This window comes from Camelus ferus, chromosome 15, assembly GCF_009834535.1.
Source record: "Camelus ferus isolate YT-003-E chromosome 15, BCGSAC_Cfer_1.0, whole genome shotgun sequence".
Taxonomy (NCBI): domain Eukaryota; kingdom Metazoa; phylum Chordata; class Mammalia; order Artiodactyla; family Camelidae; genus Camelus; species Camelus ferus.
In genome coordinates, this window is record NC_045710.1 from 36038993 (window position 1) to 36055071 (window position 16079).

Genomic DNA, 16079 nt, shown 5'->3' on the forward strand with positions numbered 1-16079 from the left:
GCTACCACAAGTAACACTGGCTTAAGTTTCTAATCTGCCTTTGTTTCAAAACCATTATACTGACAAAGCTCATTAATAATGAACAAGATATTTTAATTTTCTCAATAATAGTTTGACATTCATTTTATAGACTTGAAATGAGTAATACAAGTGTCCCAGAATCCTCGTGAAACCCATGGTTAGATGACAGTGAAAACGAAAGTCATTTACTTGCATGTTCTCCTAACTGCTGATTTACGGTGCTACATTCAGTTCCTTTACTACTTCTCTGTCCCATCCCTCCTGCAGCTGTCCTGATTTTCAGCTATGTACCACCATCAAAGGAACTTCTCCTCCTATTGTTTTTTAGAGAAAAGTGTTATAATACTCCCTCACTTAGTTTTAAATTTTAACTTTGTTACTTTTGACAAAGCCTTTCCTTTGTTGGAATGCAAGGATGCAGTAAAAAGAGCTTTGACATGTTGTGCCTTTTGTTGTGTGCATTTTTCTGGTTTCAATGACGTCCTGAATTTTGCAAACCGTAACGTGTGCCTTCAAGTTCTCCTACAACATGCCATTTGTACACTGTATCAAGAACAGTATAGGACAGCATTACAGTCACATGAGTCTAACGTCCAATCAATACTTGATGGTTTCTCAGAAAACCCACAATTGGGTGAAACGGACGCAAAACAATGCTTTGTTTTCCAGTCTGTTTTTCCTACAATCTTCCCCCGATACACATTCACTGGCTTACCTGCAGGGTAGCGCTCGATCACGGGCCAGCTGTCCACCTGTAACGTGGCATTGCCACCACTCCTCGTGAAACGCACTACATGGTATTTCCCATCATTAATGATTGCATTGGACTCTTCGATGGCGATGTCATCAGTTCCAACATTAAATTTAACTCCAATTTTTCCCTGGTGCTGGAAGGGAGGAGGGGAAAAAAAGAGTTGTATGAAGTCGTACTGATTAGTCAGCGTTTAGTAAGAATTACTGACAGGATATTATTGCTCAAGAATGTGCTTCAGAACAACAGCTGCTCCTCCGATTTCACTTCTGAAAAACTCGTGCAAGATTCTTGACATCTGGGTAAACCTGAAGCACCTCTTTCATGGATAATTGATATTCCAAAAGACACACTTTCAAAAGAACTGAGCTGCCTTCTTCCCAGAGGTTGCCACAGACAAGGTGCACAGCTGCCTGTGTGAAAGGATCTCCTTTTATGTTCTCTGACACAGCTCCTTTAATCCACTCCTTCCATTTCACAAGAAAAATGAAGCTTGGAATGCTCCCTTTTAATAACTGGTGATACAAGAGTAATGAAATCTATTTATAGCCAACTGCCAAGGCTCACGATACAGAAGTGACTCTAACGGGTGAGAGTACACACATGGACAGGCATTAATGAGGGCAGTTTTTTAGTCATTATTTACACAAAAAAATCATCAGATGCTAACAGTCTGAAATTTACTCAGTTTCTTTATTTTACAGATGAGGAAACTCTGACACAGGAAGGTGCAATGACTTGTTCAAGGGCACATAACTAAACAGAGGGGTGCTAGAGTTAGAATTCAGTTCCCTTGCTCTTAGTTCACACCTAAGCTAAGATGATGTTAAGATACGGTTATCGAAAATGAGCTCCCTTTCTGAATTTTGCAAAGCAACATGACAAATCGTTCTAAGTACAAAGTTTGTGGCTGTTAACTTTCGAATTTCATGATAAAAGGCAGCAAAGAGAAAAACGTGCTTACGCCCTCTGCCTTTGAGAAGCTTTCTCTAACGGCAGGGCTGCCATGAGTTCAGTGGATTTTTAAAGCATGTGGATTTGCCCTTAATCAGTAGCACAGAATATCCGCACTGCGGGCCCCTGTCAGAGGACCTAACCTCAGACTGTCCATGGCTCACCTTTTATCAAACCTCAGTTGAGAGGAACAACATGGGGGAAAGGGGAATAAAGGACATATACTCCATCCATTCCTGCAGAAATCTAAAATCAGAGCAACAGAAACCTGAAGATTTGGACCATAGCCTCTTGACCTCTTGCTGGATTCTCACCACTGAGCTAGGTGGCAAGAGAATGGCACCCACTCATACTGAGAGTTACTGTAAAAAAATCTTGTCTAACACTATTACTTGAAGGCAAGTATCTGAAGATGTCATTTGGGACACTGATCATCGTCACTGTGCCCTTCTATTTTTCTTTTTCCTGGTTCTCATTGTCCTTGAAGGATCTCTTTCTTATAATAGGTTCGTATGGTTTTTATTATTGGGTGTTTTGATTTGTTTTGGGCTTGATGCACAATATGATTTAAAATCATTATTTCCTTTCTGACTTTGGTTATTAGGAAACTCAGAGTCAGAATGGAAATTTCACCAGCTACATAGACTGCTGCTAGGCTGTTTTCCCCAGGCTTATTTTTATCTTCTACCATACTTCTCCAGATCCTTAGTTTTAAATACAAGTCTTTGTAAGGCATTTCAGGCTTTTTTTTTTTTTTTTTTGGTAGAATTATTCAGGTGACAAACAACAGGATTCCAATAAATACTGACATTTTCTCCAAGGACCTAAGGAGGCTTTTTAAGACTTTTTTATTTTTATTTTTTTTAGCACAGGTCTTTTGTATGAGCACTCATTATTTCCTCATTTTGGTAGAATTCCTCTTTGCTCATTTTCAGTAAATTATTTAACACAGTATACATATATATTTTAACACATGCGTGATCTAAGTCCATTTTTAAGAAAGTCCTTATTTAAGAGGTTAAGTTATCTTTAATTAACCAACACCTCTATATTGTTCTAAGCACTTTACAAATACTAACACCGGTACATCTCCTAACAGACCCAGGAGACAGGTACTATTTCATCTCCATTGGACATATCAGGAAACTGAAGCACAGAGTGATTAAGTACCTTGACTAAGGTCACAAAGCTAGAAAGAGAGAATCCGTGATTCAGACCCAGGCGGCCTGGCTCTAGAGGTTGAGCTCCTAATCATTACACTAGCCTGAACTTCCCGAACACTGGGTCACCCTCTAGCTGCCCTTAGCAGCTGTGGTAAATCTGGTTGTCCTTGGTGACCCATTTCACCTTTCCTGCTAGGGCAGCCTCGTGCTATGCTTTGCAGACTGTACACATGTATCAATCAACGTGCGCTTAAAACAATTTTATAGAGGACAGTAAACAACTGATACGTGGGTGTAACAGGATGTTACAATGGACTCTTTTTGTCTCAGTTTCAGCTGCAATCTTGAAATGACAATAAAAGTAAAAAAAACAAAAACAAAACAGATTGTTACTTTTATTTTACAAAAGGAGGTACAAGACTGCCTCAGCCAGACCTGCAAGGGAGAGCATTCAAAACTGCTTTTGGGACCCTGAATTAATTACCTATTTACATCCCATTAAAGAGACAAGAAAGATTAAGAGGAGGTTGATAATGAGAAGAGGATTTTTGGAGAGAATTGGATGTGATGTGATGTGCAAGTACCTTCAAGGTAGAAGGCTACTTTCCCTTACTTTAAGTGCAGGGGAAAGCAACCTCAATGGCACATCTAAGAAAGTTTGATACTTGTCTCCTGGAACCTGGTGGCAGTTGTTGGGATAATCAGCAACCCCAGTTGCCCTTGCCTGGGATTTGACACTTGCCTGAGAAATCTTCAAAGGGAGAGTCTATGACTGGCTGGTGCTCTGATGGCAGAGCAAGGTTTTACCACACCAGGCGCCACCTGTGCATTAGTCTGTTAGAACAAGGAAAGTGTGAACACTTCCCATGGATCATGGGTCAGAGAGCCAGCCTAGAACTGTGTTGTATTCTATCCAAGAGCGCTCCTCCAGAGAGGGGTGGTCAGTAGTAAAGATAACAGAAAGAAGCTGGAGTTGCAGCGATGGGTGCCCGAGAACTGAGGTGGAAATCCTGAAAGACCATCTGCAGGAGGTGCATTTACCCGCTTCAAGGGAATTGCAGGTAAAGAAATTACAGTGATGTGGTTAAGAGCACTAAAACACTCATCAAAATGTCCCCTGCAAACTGCCCCTCAGAGGCAATTTTAATTGTGGGCTAAACCCAGCAGGATGGTTACTATTGCATGTCTGCCCCTTATCTCATTGCTGAAGGAGTCAGAGGGGAGGAAGAGAAGTGACTGTCCTGGAAGAAGAGGAACAACCCTGCTCCCTCACTCAGTGCAAGTGGAAGCAGCAAGGCAGCCCAAGCAGGGGTAATGGGCTGGCTTTAACTGACGTTGTATTTATTATTACAAAGCAGTGAGTGAGCTGAGCATTACTTATGTCTAAAATATGAACAGGTGACTTTTTTATTATCTAAGAGCTACCGAAGTCATGTTGAGACTTCTCCTAGACTTCCCTGGGGTCAGGAAGAAATACTCCACAGAACAGAGTTAACTTCCTGTTGCATCCTAGGAATCAGCCCTTTCGGTGTAAGAAGTACGTGAGGATATTTTTTCCTCAAGAGTTGATTGTTTTAGCGGCTCTTCTATTATAGACAAGTTTCTTATCCCAGGATAGACTGAAAGAAGTTCTTAAAGTTCCCTACTTGTTCTGATTGGAAGGCTACCGGAGTCTATTTTCATCAGAGTTCTAATCATTAAGGAGATTCAAGTTCTGTGCATAGACACATTACAACGTTAGAGGTACAAAATGCGGCAAACTCTTAAAAAGGGCTTTTTACCTTAGGCCTAAAGTCTTCTGTAATATGGAATGTAAAATGGTTATTTTCTATGGTAAAGAAATCCCAGATTTCTTAGGGATTCGTTTCTTGCCGCAACGTAGTAAAACAAACTATTAAGAAACAATGAGAATTGTTGATGCTGGGAGAGCTTCTGACTTCTAAATGATGCCCATCGTTCCCTGAATATTCAGTCCTTCAACTTCCAATATCTTTGCTATCTCATGGATTTAAACTCCAGAGTCAGCTAGACCAGGACGGAATACCACCAAAGTAGGTTCACACAACAGACTCTACCCTAAGTCAGAGATTTGTTACCCCATCCTAGGTTGCACTAAATCCTTGAAAATTTAAGCATAAATGATAGCCAAAGAGCCAGTTCTTTTTCCCCTTGAAAATACATAAATTATAAAGTAATATAAACCACAAAATATTAATGTCCAGCATATTTAGAGGACCCATATTTATGATTCCATTCAGGGACTCTAAATATTCTCAAAACACACTCTCTTGCATTGACAGGACAGCAAGTCATCTCAATTATATAAACAATAAAACTTGCTAAAGTTTCTTGCCAATAGATAATTACAATTTAAAAGAATCCATTTCAAATTCTTATTCTCTGGGATTAAATGTGATTGTCTCTGACAAATTCTCATGAATTTTGCATTAGCAAACCCAGCAGTCATTTCATTGGACATGTACTGGTCTTTCAATACTGTATCTTCCTTGAAATTGTAACTGGCTCACCCCATAATTTCAAAACTCTATTACAAGAATATCAGTAACGAGGCATTTATAATTTAATGAAGTCTTTCTATGGCTTCATTAAATAAATAGTGACAAAGGTAATTATTGATTTTTTCACAAAAGCTCATTTCTGAATAACGATTACATTATTAGACCAAGGTAAAAGGAAACTTAAAAGATGACACTGAGAAGGAACTTGAAAGTTTTAGCAAGTGGCACCATAGTTAATGCATCTCTTAATTCCATCTGCAATCATATGTTCATTTGAAAAAAATACTTGTTTTAACCAAGATTCAGATTTAATGTATACTCGATATCTTGGCAAGATGTCCTGCATGTTACAGATACAGATATATTTCAATCTATATGCATATGAAATAGGTAAAACAGAATACACATATATAAAGTTTTAGCCTGTGTATGGCATACAGACATGGCCACTGCTTTTTTCCCCAACTCTGGGCTTGTTACTTAGAAGTGTTTGGCTTAAATATGTCCAGGAAAAGAGTAAAAAATTTAAAAATGTCTTTTTTGTTGTTCATTCATTTATCATCCTCTTAGAGTATCGAGCACTCAACAAGATGAATAAGTGTGCAACCCAGGATGGCATATAGATTTGCAAGGAGGCTTGTTTATGGTCTATAAGCTTCTGTTGTGCACGATACAGTCCGAACTCCAGAGCCCCACTTTGGACAACACTTGACAATGCCGTCAAATGCATTCAGTCCTCATGCTCATTTCAGAGGACAGAACACCTCCCGTGGGCCGAGCTACAGCAGCAACAGAAAGGTTGAATGTTATGGTTTGCTCTTCCAGAGACTAATCCTCACCGGGGCACAGTGGTTTTAAGGCCGAGGGGACTCTGGGCACCTCAAGGCACTGTTGGTGGGGTAAGTGACACTGCAGAGTATGTCAGGGAGTCAGAGGCCACCTGTTCTCTCACTTCAAAACACACATACTGATTCAGATCATTGCTAATTTAACCCAAATACATTTCCAAATGAATGACTTAGAGCTTCTACTGGCTGGTAGAGATTGCATTTACCCATCTAGGTGGTCCATAAAATCAAGCAGTGGTTTTGGTCTAGTTATTTTAACCTGGCACTGAGCTGAAAATGTGCACTCCCCCCCCCCCCCAAGAAAAAACAACCCACCACTTCAAAAACAAGAGGCTGTCCTGTCTCCCACTTTCCCCATTGACTAATATTTTTCATTTGTTCAGCTACTAAGTAAAGATTGAGTAAGTAATATGAATGTGGCATTTGCTAAGTATGTAGGCAAGACAAACATGTAAAGTGTATTATCTGCCCTTTGGGAAGTTTTCAATCAAACTGGGAAGATAAACCATGTATGCAAATATTCACACCCACCAAAGAGTTGACGGAGGGGCAGGGAGGAGCAGAGCCGCCATGTGGAAGGGGGTTCCAAAGGTCTCGGGGAGCCTCCAACTGTGTGGCAGGGGCAGGCCAGCATTTGGACAGCTGTAATACGCCCAGCAGATACTAAAGACACCCAGGGACATAGAAGCTATGTTCTCTCTGTCTCCTGTTTCCCCTTACAGGGCCTGCATAGCAGAGTGCTCACAGGGTACCAGGGACTGAGCTATATACAATGTATCTACCCCAAACTCCCAGCGGACCTGAGAGGTTAAGTGCTGCTTCCCTAGCTGCTCAGAGTTTAAACAGTGTGCCCCAAATCATATAGCTAATACAGAGCTGGTCCCTGACCACGCTGAAGGGGCTTTCTATAAAAGAATGATTTCAGCTGTGTCTGTGTTCTAGAAAATCTTGAAACCAAGGCATGCCAGAGGACTGACTCAAGAGGAGGGCTACGGAAAATTACACCTTTTTGGCTGATTACACTTCACAGCATCAGACAATACGGAACCAGAAGTGGGTGAGATCTAGGGTGATACCACCTAGAAAGATCGCATTTAGGGGTGACCACCCTTAAGAAAATAGTATTTTCATTTTTCCCATCAAATCTTCACGAAGGATAGTAGACCTTTCTAATATGCCCCCATTCTACCGAACGCTGTAACTCCTTTGATCCCATGAAACTCATCTTGAGAGTGGTATCACCTTGTTGGAAGGTTACACCCATCTCTTGGTCCTCAGACTGTCTAATAAAACTTTGTAAGCCCACGACTGGCCTCCCTCAAGCACTGTTTTAGATGTTAGTTTTTAAGTTGCTGTTTTAACTCCTCAACCATATTACACAGAGCTTGAGGATAAGAAAAAAGACTGACATATTCCTTACTGCATCCTTCATAGTGCTTTGTGGACTACCTCTACGTTTATAATTTTCTAAAACTCTCTTATACACAATTTTCTTTCTTTTAATTGAGATACAATTCACATATCATAAAATTTGCCCTTTTAAAGTGTACACATCAGTAGTTTTACTATATTCATAAGGTTGGGCCACCATCATCCTTATTTAATTCCAGAACAGTTTCATCACACTGCAATTTCCTTTTGATGAGATACATACAGTCCTCAGCACACTTAATGGCTACTCAGCCTCTGTGAGCTCTATTACTATTATTACTCTCATTATTGTTATTCTTACATTTGGAAAACAATGTTTTACTTCATAGCAGGTTGATGGAAGTTAATTAAAATAATGCTTAAACTACATAGCCATCACACTTAGAACACATAATATCTCACTGATCTTTGTAACAATTTGTGAAGTAGTGTATATATTTTGCAAATAAAGAAGTTGAAGCTCAGAAAGGCTGAGAATTGACCAAAGTCAGGGCATTGATCTGCCATTTGGCTTAAGAGGGAACATTCTAAAATCTAATGATGTTCACCTATGGGTGAACTGTCCAATTGGTTGTACTGAAGTAGAGATGGCTTGATTAGACACCCCTCTGTGTCCCCTCCCACCTCAATGATACTACGGTTCTATGAAAAGCCTAAATGGATGGCAAAGCAGTTAGTACAAAAGAAAAAAAAAAGAGAGAAGGAAAGTGCTAGTTAGTTTTTTGATATGAATCAAAGGAACTTACATTTGATTTTAAGTCTTAGATTTTTTTTCAAAATTTATAAAATATATGAGCCTTAGGATTATATTTTTAAATGAGAATTCTTCAATTTACAGGAGGAAAGGGGCTATCCCAGTAGGTCGATGTCTCAGAGTGACCTAGGAGGCTTTTGTAACCTTTTGTAAGCCACATGTGTTCTTCCCCCAGAAAATTATTACCCCTTATCTGCATTGGGGAAGGAGAGACTTGTCTTTATGGGTAAGAACCTTTGCCTTGCCAGGCATGTAGGACTGGTTGGTGGTGGTAAGAATAAAGGTCAATGAGTTCTTCTCTTGAGGACGGACAGACCCTGAGTTCTGGCGGTAACACCGACTCTTCAATGCCTCCATTTCCTCGCATTATCTCTCCTTAGATAAAATTAAATCAAGAATCAGAGCAACGTTGGGATGAAACTGGCCCACTAAATGACTGGTGGGTGCACCTTGGAAAGGAGCAATCACTCTAATGTCGATATTTTGAAACTATCTCTATTTTGTTTATTTCGCTGGTGGAGCCAATACTGCATTATCCTTTATATTTTAAAATATATTCTCAAACCATTATGCAGTTTTCCAGGGTGGCTCCGGCTTCAGAAACATCATGAAGTCTTTTTCATGGCACCTTCCCATAGTCCAAACAGCGTATCTCTCTCTGCATGGTGCCACAGAACAAAATAAAGCTAACTCATCCTCTTGGGGATCAGAGATTTCTCATTGAGATCATTGATTCTGCATTCCCAACCACTGAAATAAATAGCAACCACCATAAAATAGAAACACTCATCTTTCCACGTGTCCTTACAGATAAAGAATGTGTTCTACCATTAAGCTTTTTTCCCTCCTGAATAATAATAAAAAAGCAGAAATCAAACAGAGCAAAAAACGGGCACTGACTGGTAATCTATGTCAGCTTCTTAATTTTTCACAGGTAAGACCTCTGGTTTGAACATTTAGCCCAGTAGTCTGGCATCATGAGAAACTCCTTGGGTTGCATGGAGATCTAAGGTCACACTGGCTTAAGTTAAGCCTTGTCAAAAATGCAGTGAGCTGATCAGATATAGCTTGTTTTTTTGTTTATGTTTTTTTGGGCTGTTGTATTATTGTTGCCATAACAACCCTTAGTTGGGTGTTAAATTAGCTTTGATCACATTTTATGGTCACTCAGGAAACTGTGGGCAATAAACATTGTGTTTCAAGTGCTGATTAAAACGATAACCTTTGTTTCTCTGCTTCTCTCTGAAGTGGACAGGGACAGAACATTCAGCTCTATCACTTCCACTAGTTCTTGGCATTTCTACGTACAACGGTTTTCCTATAAAAGAGGTTTGGGATTATTTGTGGATTTTACTCACTTGTATCCTAGAACCATCATTTTCATGCAGAGGTGACTATATAATTACATTTCATTGCACAGAGCACAATATTTTTTCAGACAAGAGACAAAACATCTTTGGATGGTGAATTCATCCTCTGCATGGTAAATGTTACCTTAGTAACTAGGTTATAGGTAAAACAAAACTAACCTTTGTATTTAAACATTTTTAAAATAAAAACATATCAAGAGATAAATGCAATTATTTTGACTGACTCAGTTGGCGAATGCTTATAAGCCATACATGAAACAGAAAAGTTGGTTTGGAAGGGATATTATTTAAAAATTGTGTTTGTAAATTGTGACTTGCAACCAGAACACTAATAGTGAGGTGGTATTTTCAAGTGTGTTTGATGAACTGACTTTTAAATAATGCTATCTTGTTTTTCACAAGCCTCAAGCAGAGCCCTAATTTGAAATGCATTCCAAGAGAAAAGCTGACAATACTACCTCTCTCCTTTTCTTTCTTCTTGCCTTCTAGGGCAGGACTACCTGTCTACATCCTTAGAAAAAGCGTATGTGTGCATATGGGCAGAAAAATGCATTCACCAAAGACTATTTTCCATTGAATCAGCAAGGCTCTATTATCCCCAGTGTGGTAAGTAATAATTTCTACAGGCATCAAAAATAAATCTATGTTTATGTGTGTAATGCTGGCACAAAAGAGTTTTCAGGAGAGAATGTAGAATCTCAAAGGCTGAAGCCCCTGATGGTTATGACCTTTCTTCATCAAAACGAAACAATAATACTGCCATGAAAATAAAATAATGTCAAGAAACATTAGCAAGTATCTATTAGGTACAGTGCATTTCACGAAAACACTGTACCACTCTCTCCAGGCTCAAAAAAATTTTTAAATGTATTTGTTCATTGTGTTTATATACATTCATTTTCCTAAATTTTATGATTTTCTTGCATAAATGGCACTAAAGTTTTGGAACTATCTGAACGCATGAGTTTAGTCTTCAACTTAATTCATCCATTCATTCGCTCAACAAATGCAAATGGAATTCCCACTATATTCCTGACATTCTGCTAAATTCTGGATAAACTGTGGTTAACAGAACAGACAGTGCCACTGCCAGTATGGAGCTTTAAGTCTCTCATTATTTTTTATATATTAAAATTTACATTAGCATATAAAAGTATGCTAAATGTCAAGAAGGAAAAGGACAGGGTGTTGTGAGAGGCACTGGGTTATTAAGGAAAGCCTCTTAAAGGAGCTGAAGATATGAAGAAATCAATAATGAGATAAGGGTTTTCCAGGCAGAGGAAACAGTATGTGCATAGGCCCTGATGAGAGAAAAATATGTATGTGTATAGACAGATGCTCTTTATATACAAATGCAGATTCAGAGATAAATATATGGATTCTTTGTCGTGACAGAGATATGTAAATTACATACGAACATATGTAGATACTATTCAGAAAGTTTGTCTAGGAGATAAAACTAGATTATGGAATTATGCATAAAAAAACAAAATATTTCATTTGCAGACATAAAGCAATTGGAAAATAGATAGCTAATCACATTTTAAAAATCTTCCAATCTAAGAATGCAATGTTGTTGCTATAAATGTAGAACCTAACAGTACACATCTTGACATTCATCTAATTGTTTGTTCCTAAGTTTCATTCATCAATGTGCTTTACGAAATCTAATATATAAAGACTTTCTGAATCAACAGGGACTCACCACATTTTCCAAAAGTCATTTACTTCCACAATGTCAAAAAGTGATTCATCATTCTATGCTTATATTTCAAAGCTAATGTAACATGTTCAGTTTCTTTGTGGGGTAGAATGTCTTGTTAACTTACGTCTCTAGAGAGCTCTTTTATCTCAAGATGTAGCAAGAGTTCTCTGTACATTTTCACCTTAAAAATACTGTTTGAAATCATTCAACTAGTTTTTCAAGTACCCTCTACAAATTAATCGAAGAAAGAGAAGTTTCCACCTTTGACCTTTTCATGCCCCTGTTTCACACACCTGGAAGAGAAAATGAACTAAGTCCAATGCTTGAGTCCTTAAAATGTGGGTGTCCAAGGCAATGAACAGGTCACTTCAAATAAGAACAGAGATTTTTCATCCAGTTCATCCACTATGTTTTTTTTTTCAGAAACATCTCAAATAAATGAAGTCAAAAGATGAATTTTTCCTGCAATTTGGCCTAAAAGTCTGAAGCCAAAAACACACAAAGTGCTTAAATCCAAATAATTTATGAACACTTTGAACTCGAAGTAAATAGTCATTGCTAACTTCTCTGGAGCAGTAACCACTGGAAGTTCCCTGAGATCATCCCTTTTCATGGTTCCCCGGGAAAAGCCACAAGGTATTTTGAAGAGATTTGTGGATTCTGTTAAGGGACTAATGTCATGCTGAGAGAGAAATCTTGGGAGCAAACTCAAGTTAGTAGCTATCTATCAAAAGAACATGTTCGTTCTCTTTCTCCCTCTCTTACTGCTCTGTCACACTGGCCTTTAATTTCTAGGAATGTAGCACATTCTGTCCCATCTCAGGACCTCTGCTGTTCTTTCTGTCTGGTTAGCTGTTCCCTTGCTTCCCCCAACCCCAAATAACTGATCCCCTGTATCCTGAGGGAAAAAGAACCTTGGGAACTTTAGGGTAGAGCTGCTCATTGACCCTGTTGAGCAAAAGGACAAGGCTTGTCTGTGAAAAATGTCCTTCTATGAAGCAAGAACTGAAGGGTGGATACACACTGAAGTACAAAAGACACTTAAAGGTCTCTCCTGCCAATCGTTGAAAAGCCAGTGCTCTATAGGAAGGCATGTCTCATTTGATGAACAGTCTTCTCCAAAGAACTTTAGGTTATCTGTGATAAATCTTTAATTAGGAAATATCACAGCAAGATTAATATGCTGTGATCTCATATCTAACTTATACACTTCCCCTGCCAAACATGTCCACTTTTTCAAAATGAACACAAATCAAACCTAACCGAGAAGGTAAAAACCCACTGAGAAATTAATCACAGATGTCATTCTAAGGCCAAATGGAAACCATATATACCTTATGCACTGTTTTGTAATATCAGTGCCAAAGCTTCCCGAAAGAGTGTTGAAATTCATGAAGTGCTGTATTTGGCAACAGATGCCTGATAATGATGTTGATGATGATGGTGATGGTGATGATGATGATAGTGATGGTGATGATGATGGTAATGGTGATGGTGATGATAGCTACCTTTCTGACCACTGCTATGTTCCAGGAACTCCTAAGCAGTTTACAAGGAATATAGTATTATATTACATGTTCTTATTTCCATTTATTTGATGAGGATGCTGAGCCTTAAAAGCTTTAATAACTTGCCCCCAAACACGTGTCTAATAAGCATCAGAGCTGTGATCTGGTCTCAAGAAATCTGGTTTCTTAACCATCCTTAACTACTCTGCTTCTCAGAAGGGGTCCAAGATGCTAAAAAGAGATCACAGTTTAGATGTGATATTAGTTAGCCTCTTGAAAAGAGAAAGATGCTAGAATCCTTGCTCTTGTATAGACCAAGCATACATCAATTACCTTTCAAACTCTCACTCTTTTAATCCTCGTAACAACTCTATTTGTCAGCCTTACAATCATCATGTTGAGGATGTTTGAAACTCAAAGCAAGTAGGTGACTTCTCTGAAATAACAGAACTAAATCATCTATCCATTCACACCCAACTCAGGCCTATTTTGTTCCAAACTAATGTTTTTTGGTCACATCATGTTGCTTTCCTCTGCACCTTTCAACATCTGGAAGTAGAAGAGAGGCCCACAAGGGAGGGTCTTGGGGCCTAAAACCCTTAACACTTTGTGAGGCTTCAAACACTGATAAACTTGCCAAGATGGAGGTAGGCAGAGCCCAGCAACTTTTCATTCATGGGAATTAAATGAGCCCGGGTGTTCAGAATTACTAGTAGGCTAAATCTTCACCTAGCTTAGGGACAGAGTTGATTTTCTCATACTTCAGGAACTCTGGGCACAGCAATGGAAGCACCATGCCCTTTAGGTTTTATTCTGATTCTGAATATCACCAGATGCCCAGAGACTGTCTAGTGGGGGAGCAATTAGAAAAATGGCCAGTATCTTTACTCTCAGCTCCCTTGCCTGCATCCCTGTTTTTATCTAGTATTTTTTTTCCCTCCAGATAACACATTTATTTAAATTATTTTTAGCCTTAGTTGTCATTTTGGAAAGATGTGCTCAAAGTTCCAATCAAATCCAACAGAATATATCATCACAACAAAGAGAGTCATGGAGTTTTTTGCTAAATTAAATTTGTGACTCAATTGGAAAGGAAATGAGAGAGTTAATTTTAGTTTCCCAGTAATGATAAACTTAATACTTAAAAAGATATATTAATAATTTTCCAGCAGATCAAGTTTCCATGTGTCATGATCAATAGTCAAGTAAATACAGATATGAATTCTGTAACCAGTTTTGTTGTATCAAAACCAACATTGTACAGAACTGTTATAGGAAGCCTTTAAGTGGTTTTAGAAGAAATGAAATAAATCATCTTTAGCTATTTCTTGTATCACAATAACAAACATATTTTAACAAGTAGAGTTGCTGAAATTTGAAATATGGATTGGCCCAATAAAAGTATTTTTATTTATAATTATTCAAATTTTTAAATTAACTTTGAGGTCATGATTAGAAATGTTAATATCAGTCTTGTTCTTTTTAAAATCTCATTTACCTTCTCTCTTCAAAACATAATGACCATGTCTCAGACCCTTTTAATACTCCCCCTCCATAAATATTTCAAGTTTTCTATTTATAAGTAAAAATTCTTCAAATTGTTTAACTTTTATCTTAGTTGTTTGAAATTGGTCTCTCAGTCTTTACCATCTTTTCTTTCTCTCTAAGCCTGTAAGCATGGGTCTAGCTTTTAATGATACCATTTTTAATTTGAGCTAATTTTTCCAAGATGCTGCCCAAGAATGCCAGCACTAAGAGGATGCTTCATGCAAAGAGTCCTAACGGTAAAACTTGTGCTGCCCTGTAAAATGAACCAAAAAACCTGAAACACTTCCTCTTCAAGCAAAGAGCACAGTTTGATGTTAAAAAAAAAAAAAAAAAAAGAGAGTGAGAAGAACATCTAATATTGGCTCTCGTTGCACTCAGTTAACAACTGACAAGGAACAATCTATGATTAACTCACAAGACTTAACAATTACACTTAATGATGGATGAGTAAGAGATGTGGGAAGTACTTTAAGTTTGGGCCAAGATGCAACAAATGTGAACCCAGTACAACTGGTTTGTTGACATTAAGCTTTTGATTAGCTTTCCTAGTCAAAATTAAATTATTCCATATTCCTTTGAAATAATGATAATACACTTTCCTGTTTTAATTAGCTCTATCAGTTGTCTCAAACTTTGCCATGACAGTATATTTTATACTCCAGTATATGCCATAAAAAGACATTATGACCATATTTTCAGGACAGATTTGTAAATTCACCTTATAAATGTAAATGCTATCTTGGCATTTTATTTTATTTTTGTTTTTACTGCATTGCTGACTCATCATTTAGCTTAAAATATAATGTCTAATTTACATTATAATAGCCAGATATCTCAATGCACTTTCCTAATGAATGGCTATACTGACATTAACACAGACTTCCAAAATGCACTGGTTTCAAAAGATATGTGGTTAATATGCACAATACCTGATTATCAATTAAAAAGTAGGCAACACTCAAGTTCTCCAAATAAATGCAAAAAAAAAAAAAAAAAAAAGAGAGAGAGAGAGAGAATTGATGTTAATGCCTAAAAATCCCTTCAACATCAAAAGGTCCATTTTGCTGCCTTTCACACACACACTAGCTGAGGGTTTCAAAAGTACTGCTGAATTTATCCATTCAGGAGTTGCACGTTAATTTTAATACAACTTATTTTTTTGAAAGAACATGTATTATTTTTTCCCTTCTAAAAGACGCCTCCTTTTCTATTCTCTTGTCAGCCAAAATTCTCCAGTTTAAATGGTGTCATACTGTCCCTCAGTCTATCCAGTCATTATTGTACTCACCACCTCTTTAATATTTAAAGAAACTATAAGAGGGTTTAAAAAAATTACTATTATTCTATAACATCTTACTGTCTTTAGAATTATTCTATCACAAATATTGTCACATGCTACTTTCTAGGACATAATTTGTTCTAACCCAATACTGCAATAAAAATTTTGTACAAACTGTCAATCCCTTGACAAAGAAGTAATAAATACCTTCGCAGCTATCTAGATAGC

At 37.9% G+C, this 16079-nt stretch overlaps 1 protein-coding gene across 33 annotated transcripts in view; it reads right to left on the reverse strand.

Annotated features, from left to right (window-relative positions):
• The window catches only part of NRXN1 (neurexin 1), a 1021444-nt gene that overhangs the window by 155012 nt on the left and 850353 nt on the right, over positions 1-16079 (reverse strand). For 32 of the 33 annotated variants that reach the window (XM_032497501.1, XM_032497499.1, XM_032497533.1 and 29 more), the window contains one exon: positions 737-908. In XM_032497501.1, coding sequence (XP_032353392.1) covers positions 737-908 — 172 coding nt within the window. Of the gene's footprint in view, positions 1-736; positions 909-8931; positions 8935-9705; positions 9711-16079 lie in introns of those variants that run through there. The other variant, XM_032497540.1, reaches the window with a different exon arrangement.